This window comes from Microtus oregoni, unplaced genomic scaffold, assembly GCF_018167655.1.
Source record: "Microtus oregoni isolate MIOR12 unplaced genomic scaffold, Mior012 000016F_ref0000370, whole genome shotgun sequence".
NCBI classification, from domain to species: domain Eukaryota; kingdom Metazoa; phylum Chordata; class Mammalia; order Rodentia; family Cricetidae; genus Microtus; species Microtus oregoni.
Window position 1 is genome coordinate 5,953,850 of NW_024543075.1, and position 13,150 is coordinate 5,966,999.

The 13,150-nt window shown below is 51.2% G+C and overlaps 1 protein-coding gene across 1 annotated transcript in view; it reads left to right on the top strand.

Moving 5' to 3' along the window:
- Window positions 1–13,150, top strand: part of Stk32c (serine/threonine kinase 32C) — an 85,383-nt gene that overhangs the window by 48,205 nt on the left and 24,028 nt on the right. The window contains exon 2 of the mRNA XM_041667301.1: window positions 829–884. Within this exon, the coding sequence (XP_041523235.1) occupies window positions 829–884 (56 nt within the window). The remainder of the gene's footprint in view (window positions 1–828; window positions 885–13,150) is intronic.

Here is a 13,150-nt window from a genome sequence, read left to right on the forward strand (position 1 = left end):
AGTGGTAGAGTGTGGAGTCACCCACTTCGGGACTTAGGCTGCTGGCCTGGAGGGGCCTGACTCAGTGGGGATGGACAGAAATCTAGGCTGCCTGAGCCCATCCCGTAGGTCTTACCTGAGAAAAGGACACTAAGAGAAACTGACATGTACTGACCCCATGGGAAAGCTTCGGGCCGGGCACAGCAGGAAGTCTGAGGATCAGAATCCTTCACTGACAAAGGTTTGCTGCACCGGCAGAGGGTGCCTCCCTCACCAGGGCTGTGACAGCAGAGAGGCGCCATCAGCAGGGACCTGGTGACCCCTGGAAAGGACAAGCAGCTGTGTTGTATGCTGTCCTGTGCTGCACCCCATTGTTCATCAGAGACTATTGCAATCCTGGGCTCGTCCAGCGAGCTCCGCCCAGGCCAATGCTCCCCCCTGTTGCTGGAGAACTCCAGAGCAGGGGCTGGTGCTCCCAGAGCCCAGAGGCCTGGGCATCCTGTTGCACATCTTTCATGGGGTGTGATGTCAGTTGAGTTGCGGGGTGCAGGTTTGCAGCAGAGGAAGTCTGAGAGCCTGCGTTGACTCATTAACCCCAGTCCTGCTGGTGATCATATACTTGCCTCTACTCAATAGTAATCCTGCAAATCTTGCAAGGAGGGTCTGAACCATCCTCTGTATACCTGGAGTTCATCCAGAGACATGATCAGCCCTCTGGAGGGGTTAAGTGGGCGATCTCTGATAGCCTGCAGCATTGCCAAGCAGGGGCGAACTTCTCAAGGGTGGGGCTTGTGCCTGGCACAGGCCTTTCCACCACCTTACCTGGTGTCTCTCTGCTTCATCCCACAGTGAACTTCGACCACTTCCAGATTCTGCGAGCCATTGGGAAGGGCAGCTTTGGCAAGGTAAGGAAGAACCTCTGGGTGGGCCAGTGGAGGCTGGGGACATGTGGTACCACAGAGCCACAGAGACTTGCTTCATCACTCCTCAGAGAAGCTAGACCCATCACTGGGGCAAAAAGCTCAGGATGGTCAGGGAAGAAGCAGGGGCTCTGGGCCTTTCTAGGGTTGTCAGCACAACCCTCTGCCACCTTCCAGGCAGGGTCTCTGGACTTCTGTCTGACTCAGCTGAGAATAAGTGTCCTGGTTTAGCTCTATAAAACCTTTGTCACCCTGTAACGTTCTGCATCCTAACACCCACCACTCAGGATACTGTAGCCATCTTGCAGGCTGAGTGATTTCCTCAGTAAGGGGTGCACTGTGGCCTAGAATGATGGCGGGATCTTAGAAGGGCTACATTGTGTAGCCAGCTTCCCAATCTGCTGTGACATCCGATGGATCTGCCAACCGAAACAACAGCTCAGGTCATACTGGAGTCCAGAGGCCAGGTTGTACCTATGTCTGTTTCTTAGGTGCAAGGGGACAGAACTTAGTGTGGTGGCCCAGCCTGCTTTCTCTCAGACCAACCCTGAAGCGCTTGTCCCTCAAGCAGGCAGCTTGCTGAGCCTGTCTCCACTTGCCTTGTTCTTTCTTGGCCAGATCTAACTTCCTGATTGCTGCCTTGTGATAGCTACAGATTGGGGGTAATTATAACTCAAAGAGACTTAACTAGGGCTCTGAAAAGGCTGGAATTAGCCCTCGGCTTCTGCAGCATGGTGTGCCGTGGATGGACCCCTCCTGAACAGACGTTTCTGTTCAGCTGTCCGGGTACCTCCCTCCCCTCCGGCCTCACAGCTGTCTGGGCACTGCATCTATTTAGGCTCTGAAAGCCCTCTCTAAAGAGATTGTACAGCCACCAGAGTACAAAGCACAGGGTGATTAATTGCCTCTACTTCATTGGATCACAAAGGATGGCTGTTCTGGTTGCCGGAGCCTGGGATGAATTTAAGTCAAAGCAGACGAGCACTTTGCACAGGGTTGAAAACACCACAGGGAGGGTCCCTAACATCCCGGGTCCCAGGGGTTCCTCCAGGCCTACTGCTTGGAGACTGTGATTATGATTAGCCTAACTGAGACCAGTTGAGACCCCTCTGTGCTGATGTTGCCAGAGCTACAGAGGGTGCAGGCAGGAAGGACAGGTGGGGGGAGGTTGTGGAATAGCGGAGGACAGTGGCTGGAACTGGGTTCAGAAAGTAGCTGATGGAGGTACTGGAACTGGGCTCAGGAAAGTAGCCAAGGGGATACTGGAACTGGGAGACAGTCACAAACTAGGTCTGGAGAGGGCTGAGTTGTCACATCCCAGGATGAAGACTACCATTAGTGGGCTAGCCTGGGGTTGTGAGGAGCAGGGGTAGGTGCTGTTTTGTGGGACTCTTCCTATTTCTGTCCCCTGGGGGTTTTCAGGGTATCCATTATCCAACCCTTCCTGTATCTACTGTCCCCTACATTCCTTCGGGGGGCATTCTTGGTCCTCATGAGGGCATCTGGGGTATCCTGTCCTATGACAAGTTTGCAGAACCCCAAGATTATAGGTCCTTTGACCAAGTCTTGGTTTTGAAAGTTGTTGGCCTGGAAGCAGGCTGCTGGGGGCGGGGGAGGGGAGACAGGCACGTTTTTTGAGCTCGTGGGTAGTACTGTTAGAACACTGATCCCAGTTAACTGCCCAGTCAGGCCACCGGGAGTCTTAGGCTGGGTGTCAGAAGAAGGCCTGTCACAGGTCGGGGTCTGTTCTTCCAGCTGCTCTCAGTGGCCACAGTTGTAGACCCAACCAGGGCAGGAAGAAGTGGGGACCAGGAAAGGAAGCTGGGATGTCTGGTAGACCCGAGGATATATCCACTTGTATGGTGTGGTTCAGAGGGTGAGTCACTTTTCTATAGGGGAGGCGGAGCCCACTGAAGCCCCACCGAGTGCCAGGCGGTAGCAGGGCATGTGCATCTGAGACCAGTGTTTCCAGTCAGATGTTCCTTTCACCAATGGCTGCTTCACCTGTTGGGGCTATGACTCTTGGAGATAGGCTATGCAAATTTGTTATAAAAGTCCTTGACTTTTTTTCCCAACTTCTTAAAAAAAAAACTGGTATACTACATTTAGCATAATGTTTATCACCTATCCTGTTTTGGGCACACAGTCCCATGTCCCCATGTTGTTGTGGGACTGACTTTGACTACTTTCATCTTGCAAAGATGAAGCTGTCTCCATTAAGTGATAACTCTCCCTTGCCCTCGTTCCGGGCCCTGGCAGCAGAGTTCTGCTTCTGTCTCTGGTTTTGAGTACCAGGACACCTTGCCTTGGTTATTTCTAGCTTCTGTGACGGAAGCACCACATACTGGATGCTCGGGAAATAAATATCTCTCATAGTTATGGATGCCAGACGTCCAGAATGAAGGCAGATATGGTGTCTGGTGGGGACTGAGTTCCCAGCTGTGTCCTCGCATGGTGGAAAGAGGTCAGAGTTTCCTGGGGTCCCGCCTCGGGGCGTGTCCTGTTCATGAGTCCTCCCACCCTCGCAATCTGCTCCTGTCACCTCGTGGCTTAAGATTTCAATGTGCAAATCTGCGGGGACTCAAGCATTCAATAGAAGGTAGTGAGTGGAATTATGCAAAAATCTGTCTTTTGTTTCTGGTCGGGTTTTTGTAGCAAAATTCTCAAAGTATGTCTGCGTTGTAGTGTGTGTCAGAATCCCCTTCCTCTGAAGGCAGAGCGAGCTTATGGGTCCTGCTGTTTTCCTGCTGATGGACTCTTGGGTTGCTTCCACAGATGAACCGTTGTGGATTCTACTGTAGCCATGAACATGAGTGTTCAACAGTCTCTGGGTGTTCCTGCTTTAAATTCTGTTGCTCAGGTGGAATTGCCATATCACAGGGCAGTCTTATTTATGACCTTAGAGGAACTGGCATGTTATTCAGCAAAGGCTAAATCATGTTACTGTTCCAACACAGGGCACACCGTTCCTTATCCCTTCCTGTACTTGTCAGAGTCGGGGTTTCTGGGTCATAGCCTTCCCATTGGAAGTGAGAGGCTGTCTTCTTGTGTTTTCCTGATGGTGACAGACAATGATGACAGACAGATTTGCTGATGAAATTTATGCCTCAGTAGGAGCCTGTGAGGGTAACGTCTAAATGCCTGGGACTCAAGCCTCTGCCGTGGAAGGTCTGGGCTCTCCTGACCTTCTGCTGGAGTGTTGAGGGCTGATTTTGTTGTGACGGGTTTGTTGAGCAGGAAGTCCCTGAAAGTTGTTCCTGGGAGAAGTAGCTGCTGGATTTTATGGAAACTGTTTCCATAAGGCGGAGTGAACTGGGACACACAGGCAGTTGCTTGGGAATATAGCTTACATCAGGAATATAGAAATTGAAAGATAGACATTGAATGACTGTCATGGCGGTGAAGATAAAAACTAGAAGGGACTGGTTGAAAAGCCCGTCATCAATTTGAGCCAGAATGAATGACCTTGACCCTGACCACTCTCTGAACATTGGCTTTGCAAGGTACTTGTTCAAGCATGAACTGGGCGCTCAGGCTCACCCGCAGGTGGCATCAGGCTCTTAGCTCCCTGACTTAGGGGTCAGAACTTCACACTCAGCTTTCTTGTTTAACCAGAGCCCGAAGAAACGTCCTACGGAATCCTGGATGTCCCTGTGGGAAGGGTCTGGTTAGACTTGCTCTTCTGCCAGGCTTCCATCCATCCTGGGAATGACAGGCTGGCCTGGAAGAGCAGGAGATATCATCAAATCCACCAGTTACTGAGAACTCGAAGAAGTCACATCTCGGAGCAGAAAGAGAGGAGGCTGGGGGTGGGCCAATCTTCATTCCTCAACCATGGGAATAAAATCCTCAGGTGTGGGAATGGAATAAAGCCCCCCCATTTTGGTCCTTGGGGCATCATGACAGCCTGGCTACATTCACAGGATACCAGGAGGGAATGAGGCTTCAGATGGGATACTCTCCTGTCCCCAGCAGTGCCTCTTTCAGAGCTGTGGACCATTCAGGCTCCTCCTATGAGTAGGTGGTCTGTGCGCCTCTTCCCCAGGGGTCTAGGACCTCTGCAGGAGGCAGTACAGCCCTTAGGGTCCTTCCTTGACCCCATCTTCTCCTCAACGAACTGATGCCTAGGGAGTGATGTGGTCCTAACTAATTCTAAGAATAATCAGGACTCCGAGAAAATACATCTGTTTCCCTGTTGGTATGGCTGCTTTCCAGCCCTTCAACTACAATGCCTTACTTTTCCCCTCACGCCCTCTCGCTTGTCACTCATTTTGACCTAAACCTTAGCATCCTCTCAGGTTGGGAGAGGGTTATATCTGAGAAGCTCACCCTCCCCAAACTTTTCTTGTTTTAATTCCAGAAAACTGGATTCCATCCCCAGCTACCAGTATCACTGGAACATTCTGGAGAGAGAGAGAGAGAGAGAGAGAGAGAGAGAGAGAGAGAGAGGGCTGACCACAGAGGAAGAAAGAGCTGTATTTATTAGCTTTTAATTTCTTTTGTATAATGGCATCATGGCGAACAAAAATAAGTACTCCAGAATGTCAGATCTGAGAAGCAGTGCTCCGTCGGAGAGTGCATGGCATATCTGGGAGCACCCAGAGGCCCTTGTTGGTATAAGTGAGCTGCGTGGCATGGTGTGTGATAAGCCTTTCTGGGGGCTGGTCTGCCTCTAGGCCCTCTGTAGAGGGCAGGCCTTCCTGGACAAGGGAAGACTGCTAGTGAGGGGGAGGGGAAGGGCCCTGGAGGGTGTGTCTTGAGCAGACCTCGGGCATTCTTAGAAAACCTTTCCTGCTCTTGTTCACTTTCTGTCCTTTATCTCACAAGATTCAGTACCACAGAGCGGCAGGCTTGGGGCTGTCACCAGAACCCTTCCTTCCCTTGCCCCATATTTTGTTGTTTGTTACATGTTCTTAGAGCGTGTGCTACTCCGTTCTGTACGGTGCTTGGTTCTTGTAGTAAGCAGTTCATTTTTCCATTTGGAAACTTGGTTGGTCTGTGCATCCTCGTGTAGGTCCTGCCCATCGGCTTTCTCCCTGCAACGACTCCCCAGGAATGAGGGGAAAGGCTGCTCCCTTAAGCTCCGTTATGGCTGGGCAGAGACTAGACAGTCTTGAATACAGGACTTGTACCCCATCTGGGGTCCATGCAGTCAAGGTGGTGACCTTGCAGCCTGTGGACATTTCTTGCTGGGAAGACAGGTCCTGGTTCCAGCTTCCAGTGGGTGTGGGGAGTTTTAGAGGTGCTCAAGGCTGAATGTTAATGTCAGTGCTATCAACAGGGCAAGATGGCAGTGTTGAAGATCCTCTGAGAACTGTTATCAGTAAGTGGAAGATCAAGGGAGCCCTAGGAAGGACCCAAAGAGACGCCTGACCTCCAAGTCTGGATGTCCTGCAGGAGCCCTAGTCCAAGTGGGGTTTTAGCACCCTGATTGGCTTTGGAAGAACAGGCATAATTTGCTGTTTCGGCAGGAATGTTCCTCCTGCATAGGGCCTTATGGGCCATTTCCAATTGAATGGATCTCTCCATCCATCTTTCTCTCTAACCCCCCTACTGCCCTGGTCACTCTATGTTCCTTAAACCCTTTTCTCTTTCTTTATGTCCCCAGGCTAAGGCCAGTCCCAGCTCAACACAGAGGCTCCAGGGTGCCTGGACAGTGATTTCTGGGGAGGGAAACCTGGCCTCTTTCTCCCTTACTGCAGTCTGGGCATGAAGTCTCCCTGTGAAGGGAGCTGGGCCTAACATTGTGGCTCAGAGCTCTCAGAAGGACTGATGGAGCCATTGTATGGGCAAGGAGGGAGTGCATACCAGTAGGAAGGCTTAGGCCCAAATTCACAGACGAATTCTGTGTTCTTAAGCTTATGGGTAAAGAACTAAGAGAGTTGGGTGCAAAATGCCTTTGACATAGTCCCCAACCACTCCAGGAGTTCTGCCCCTTACTGAGTCACCAAATCCTCAGATAGATCCAGAAGAGACTTTAGCCCCAAATCCTCAGACAGATCCAGAAGAGACTTTAGCCAGAGGAAGATCAACCTCAGATGTGGACATGCAGTTTGGGGACTTTTAGCTGGTGTGAGCCTGGGTCAGGGCCTCCCTTGTCCTTCCCTGATGGATCTGTTTATGTAGCCCCCACTGATGACACCTTGCCTTTGCCCAGCATCTCAGAGGCAAGACAGCACTGTGGTTGCCATGGCAACCTCTCTCAGCGGCCTGCCAGGAGTATTGTGGGACATCACTGGGCCTATGGTTCACTGAGTCTGTCTGTGGGGAATCTGGTTCTAAGATGCTCCACGCAGCAGCGGGGAGTCAGTCATAGCCACAGAGAACTCAGAGGATGTCTGACTTCTGGGATGTAACCCAGTTGTTAATGCTGAATCACGGATCCTAGATCATCCCCGAGGCTGCTGGAGCCAGTTATGCCTACAGCCTGTATGGACCACCCAAGACACCAGGATGAGAAGGTCATTGGGCAGATGGTACCATCTATTCTCCGTGTTCACAGCCAGTGGATTCTGATATCAGCAGGATGGAGGGCAGTATGCTGGCAGCAGCTTACCTTTGATGCTGATGCCAGTGTCACGTGACTTCCTTTTCTTTCAGATTAGCCCCACCCTTTCCTCCTAAGACATTCAGGGCTTGCATCCTGAATTCTAGGGTTTAGCGTCTCAGATCTTTGTGCTTTGGGTGTCAGGGTCAGCCATTGCTTTATGGCCCATTATGGGCCTTGCTGACACAAGGTAGGTAGCATCTATGGCGAGCATTGCTAATGTAAGCTCGAGGTGTGGCCATTAGAGTTAGCAATGTCAGTAACAGCTACAGAAGTCTCTGCCTGCCGCCTGGTGCTGCTGGCTCTGAGCGTAGCTGCTGTGCTCCTTGCATGTGTCTGAGCCCCATTTCCCCAGCCTGTGGTCCTACAGCACACAGGGTCTGGCTAACACACTGGCCTGGTCTGCTCTCACAGATGTCCTGTGGAATCTACCCCACTGGCAGAGGTTAATGAGACCTTCTAGGGCCAAGCACATTTAGCGGGCTAGTGGCCCTGGAGACCTCAAAACGGCGGCATCTGTTGACTGTGTTGCTTGGGACCTAAGATGGTTTGAAACCGACTCTTGCTTGTGCTTCTGCTGAGGCCGTTGATTAAAAGAGAGGGCAGAAAACATGCTCGCGCTAGCGGAGGAGGAGAGAGGTGAGAGCAGCCCTTCCAGTAGGACCTGGTGTCCACTTAGAGGACCACAGCAGCAGATGGACTCAGGAGGGCCGTAGAGACCCTCAGCGTGGACAGTAGTCAGGTCTCAGTAAGTTCCGTAGAGGCTGGCCCAGCTACTGTGCTGTGGATGCCAGGCCCAGCCATTGTTGGTTCTTGTCCATATTTTCCCACCTCAGAGCTCGGCCACTCAGACCCAGGTGGGCTCTGAGATTTAAATTTTGAGTGAACTGTGAACTTTTCTGCCTCAGACCTTCATTGGAAAAGTGGTCTTGGTGCACTCAATGTGCCAAATGTCCTTTGAACTTCTCTTCTGTGGGCCTCTAGGCACAGACCTTTCTAGAATCTATCTGGGCCCCATCCTCACTCCAGGAGTCTCCCTGTACCCTCCCATACTGAGGCTGTCCCCACCAGTGGCCTTTCTCCATGAAAGCCAGGGCTGCTGGCCGCAGTGACTTTGAAGAAGGGAAAATGCTAAGGATCAAACAGGACTCCATCCCTTCCAGGATTGGAGGTGAAACCCACAGGGAGTTCTGAGCATAGCTACAGGGGGATTCCTCAAGGGTCAGGAGGTGAAGTGAGCACCAGCCACAAGAAGCTGACCAAGGAGAGGGGCTTCCTCCCTAACTAGATCAGAAGAGGGATTTTCCTGAGAGCAGTTAGAGAGTCTCGGCTGAGGGTACCACCAGGGCTGTGGCAACCCAGGACTGTCACAGGAGCTCTGGGTACTATGGGCACCGAGGGTGCCATGGGGACTGTGACGTCTGGGAGTGCTGTGGCATCAGCAGCCTGTTGCCAGTCCCTCTTCTAACAGCTCCATTTGCCGCTGCGGGACAAAGACAGCCTCCCGGCCACCGCCCCACGGAGCCAACATGCAGCAGAACATTTATCACACGCTCCTAAGTGGGCCAAAACACGATGTGAAAGTGCCAGGCTCGCCTCTCAGGGTCACCGAAGCAGTGCTGGTACCTTAAAAATAGCTGTTTCCCTCGCGACGAGCTCAGGCAGAGAGCTCTTGCTTTCTTCCCTGCTTAGGCGTGTGAAGGCCATTATCATCCCCTGCTATACCTGGTCCTTGAGTAGCCTTGACTTGAGAGGACCAAATAGGGGTGTTCAGTTGAGGGTGGCCCTCCTGATTGTCAGGAGCAGAGTGGTCGCCCTCTGCTTGTTGGGCCCTGAGGAGCTCCTCTTGCTGGTGAAGCTCACGGGGCTGGCGAGCACAGCTTTCCAGGATACAGTTCATGCGTTGAGGTTCGCAGGAGGCTGTGGGTGCCTTACATGAGGTCTAGGCTGCTCACGGTGCACCTCATTTCCTTCTCTGCCTGGGCACTCCAGAGGCCCATCTCTGCTCTGAGACTGCTGATTCAGCTGCCTCTGTGTGCTGCCCCCTTGTGGGAGTCTCATGCCTCTTGATCATTCACGAGTTTCTAGAGACAGTAGAGCAAGAGGAAGGCTATCCCATCTCCTCCTAACCAGGCCTCTGCATAGAGCAGAGCCCAGTGCTGATGCTGACTGTACCTCTCTGCTGATGACTATGAACAGTCGCTCTGGGTCTATCCTGACTGCCCCTGTGGAAGCCAGCCCTCTCTCTTGACTCTCTTATGCATTCAGCTGAATTACAGAGAGCAGCCCATCCCTTCCCTCTGTGCTTCAGCTGCTGTCTCCAAGGACACTCTTTAAAACATACCTACAGAACTTTTTCATGCCAAAACAGCCAAGTGTGGTCCTATGAACACTGGTCAGGATCAGCGTTCTGGTGACCTCATGACTGTTGGTATTACTACTTCTCTGAGTCAGGTTGACAGTACTTCTATACAAGAGTGGTTTGTTCTCCTTGCTCACTATCTGCTCCTCCTTCCCCTGCTGTGTAGTCTTTTTGAGGCGCAGGTTGCTCTGTACTGAGAGACCCTGTCTGTGAGCTCGCTCCATCTCTAGATGTCTTTATCAGATCATCTGTAACTGAAGACAAGGCACTGTCACCAGAGAGCCTTGCTCCTGCCTGAGACCTGTGTGCAGCTGACCTTGGCAGCCATTGCTTTTGAGTGCCGACCACTTATATATTACAGCCTAGTGTGGGCTGGATTGCATCCTTCCAGACAGACACACCTGTGTAGAATCCATTTTAAATCTACCTCCCACGTCTAGAGGAAGTCCTTACTCTTTGGCTGGTGGTCTTGCTGCCACTAGGGCCTCTTGTTTCTGTCTTAGGTCACTTCTCTGACTTGAGCGCTCCTGCCTCCATTACTGCCTGGTAAGGACCATCCATGTGGCAACATCAGATGCCTTTAGTCCAGGGTGCTTTCCTTCTCTCAAGATCAGCATCATAGCTGCAAAGTCCCTTTCCCATGCACACATGCACAGGGCCCAGGATTAGGTTCCGTGCACCCCTGGAGGGCATCATTCTGCCAGCCATTTATGTCATGGTTTGTTGTTAAGTCTGAAGGTGTGCCAACAAGCCCCCTCCGTCCTTCTGCCTCATGCATTAGCCATGACTGTGTGCTTCTGCAGTGTGTCTTTGGGCTAGTTCCTAGAAATGGAGTACGTGGGCTGGAGGGTGGTGCACACGACTTGTGCTGAAATTGCCAACTCTCCCTGCATAGGGGTGGCACCGTTGTCGTCCACAGGGTGCCTGCCTTAGGGCGTGTTGCCAGCTGCTTGGATTTTTGCCAGCCTGACAGACAAGGCACAGCAGCTCACTTAACTTTGCCTTGCATTTCTCATATGGTAGTCTAATTTGCCTATTTTTTTTTTCACTTTCCTCTTTAGTTGATTTTTCTGTTTGTTACTGGAGCTCGATATATATTTAATAGGAATGCCAACATATTTTCTCAGTTTACTTGTCTTTCAAGTTCATTTATACACTCTTTCCCATACACAGTGTTTTTCTTTTATGCAACCATTTTTATTTATTTATTTATTTTAATCAATCATTTTCTAAATTTCTTTTGGATTCAGAGCCTAATTTGTCCCTAATTTCTATTTAGAGACATCTTCATATTTTCTTCTCTTGCTTCTAGGTTTTATGTGTCAGGTTAAAACTCATAACCTGGAGTTAATTATTCTGACTTGTCACGTCAGGCATGGGTCAAATTTTCATACAATGGCTTAGTTGATCCCAACATCACTTTTAAAAAAGTCATTTTTTTTTTTTACTTAAATTTGAGACACCACCTGTAATGGCACAAGAAATATCCTTGTGCAGCTTGGTGTGTTTCTTGATTTTCCCTTCTGTCCCACTGGCCTGCTGTCTCTCCACATATCAGTGCCGCACTTATGAGGTAACCACTTGGTGTGTGAGAGAGTGTTTCCAGAGTTTTAAGTCAGGAGGAAAACGCATCCTCAGCGGGCCCAGCACCATGCCGTGAGCTGGAGACCCAGACCGAATGAAAAGGGAAGAAAACAAGATAAATCCGAGCACCAGCTCGTGTTGCTGCTTCACGATCCTGTGGGATATGGGGAGTCCCCGCCTCAGGTTTCTGCTACCATGAACTCCATCATGCCTCCAGTACCCTTCCTCACCGTGGACTATGCCTTATTAAAGCTGTGAGCCAAAATAAATCTTCTGAGCCTTGAGCTGCTTCTGTCAGGTGTCTTGTTACAATGACAAGAAGTGACTAATACATCATGACACCCAAAACTTCTCTAGTTCTACCAGCCACTGCCCAGGAAGCAGAGCTTAAGAGTTGAGAAAGCCAAGTCTTTGTTCCCCTCCTCCTCTCTTCCTTGTATGTGTTCCTCTTGTGTCCCTCTCCTTCCTCCATGAAGCTAGGTACCCCCTCCAAATGGTACCTCCTCAAGGGCAAGTATTCCCCTGAAGTCTCTGAGGGACAGAGGTTAGAGGACAGTAAGGGACAGCCAGATGCAGACCCAGGCAAGGGAGTTGGTCTAGGCTGAGGAGAGATGCTGGGCACTGGGGAACAGCAGGAGCTGGTCCAGGAAGGGGCCCCAGATGGGATTTGAGGAGCGCTGACCTCTCAGAGATCAAGATCACAGCGTCTTGGGAGAAGCAGAAGACTAGTGTGGTCTCTTGCTCTGTCAGGGACTCCTGTGAGTTGTCTGAGCACCCTTTTCTGAGCTGTCTAGCCCTTGCCTGTCTGTGCTTCTGCAGGGGTTTCTTGGCTGTCTTCGAGGACACTGTTCTCTTTGAACCTTACCCAGATACCCCTGCCAAGGTCTGGCAGCCACCTTCTCTGGGACCCATCCTCTGATTTTTGTTCTGCTGGCATTGGCAACCAACAGAATCCTTGGGAAGGCAGGATCCTTACCTGGTCCCCTGTGGTCCAGTCTGCCTTCCCTGGGCTTTTCTACTCCCAGGAGGTGCGCTCATTATAGTGTTCCAAGGCTTTAAGTACCTGTTGTCAGCCCTTTGCTTTCTGGGGAACAAAAATGACTCGGAAAGAAAAAGAGCTTGGGGTGAATCACTTAAATCTGCAAGATGCGTAAACAGTGTTCAATTAGAATGGCACTCACACCGCCATTAGTCACCAGCTTATTCCAGGCTGAGCAGCGGCATTTTGCAGGGCGCCCTGCCGCTCCGGGAGCAGCAGGGCTCACTCCTCTGAGATCTGATCTCACTTCCTCTTTGTCTGGTGTAAGTGGATTACTGAGGAAGTGGCCCAGAAAGCCCAGACCAATTTCCTTTGAGGAAACCATCAGTGGGTTCTGCAGAAAAGGCTTAGCTGGAAGAGGCCATGAGTCTCCTTTCACCTTCTGGAGCATTGCTTTGCGGGACTCGCCACACCTGCAGTCCCTCTAAATCAGGGCAGCAAAAAACTCCTCCATGGAGTCTCTCTCTGTAGGGGCTGGTGCTGGAGGCTTTTCTAGCTAGGCTTAAGCCTCCTCAGCTGCCTTCACCAAAGGGCACTTAGATGCAATTAATGAAGCCCATTCTAAGGGCAAAACTCGGCATCGTCCCTAGCAGCTTTAAGTGTGTCCCCAGTCCAGAGCTCTGCAGCCAGCCCTACTCAGCAGTGACGTGGGCAGGCCAGCCTGTGTGGAAAGACAGTGAAGGTCTGGATTGCTAAAGGGAAGAGGGGCAAGATCAGCA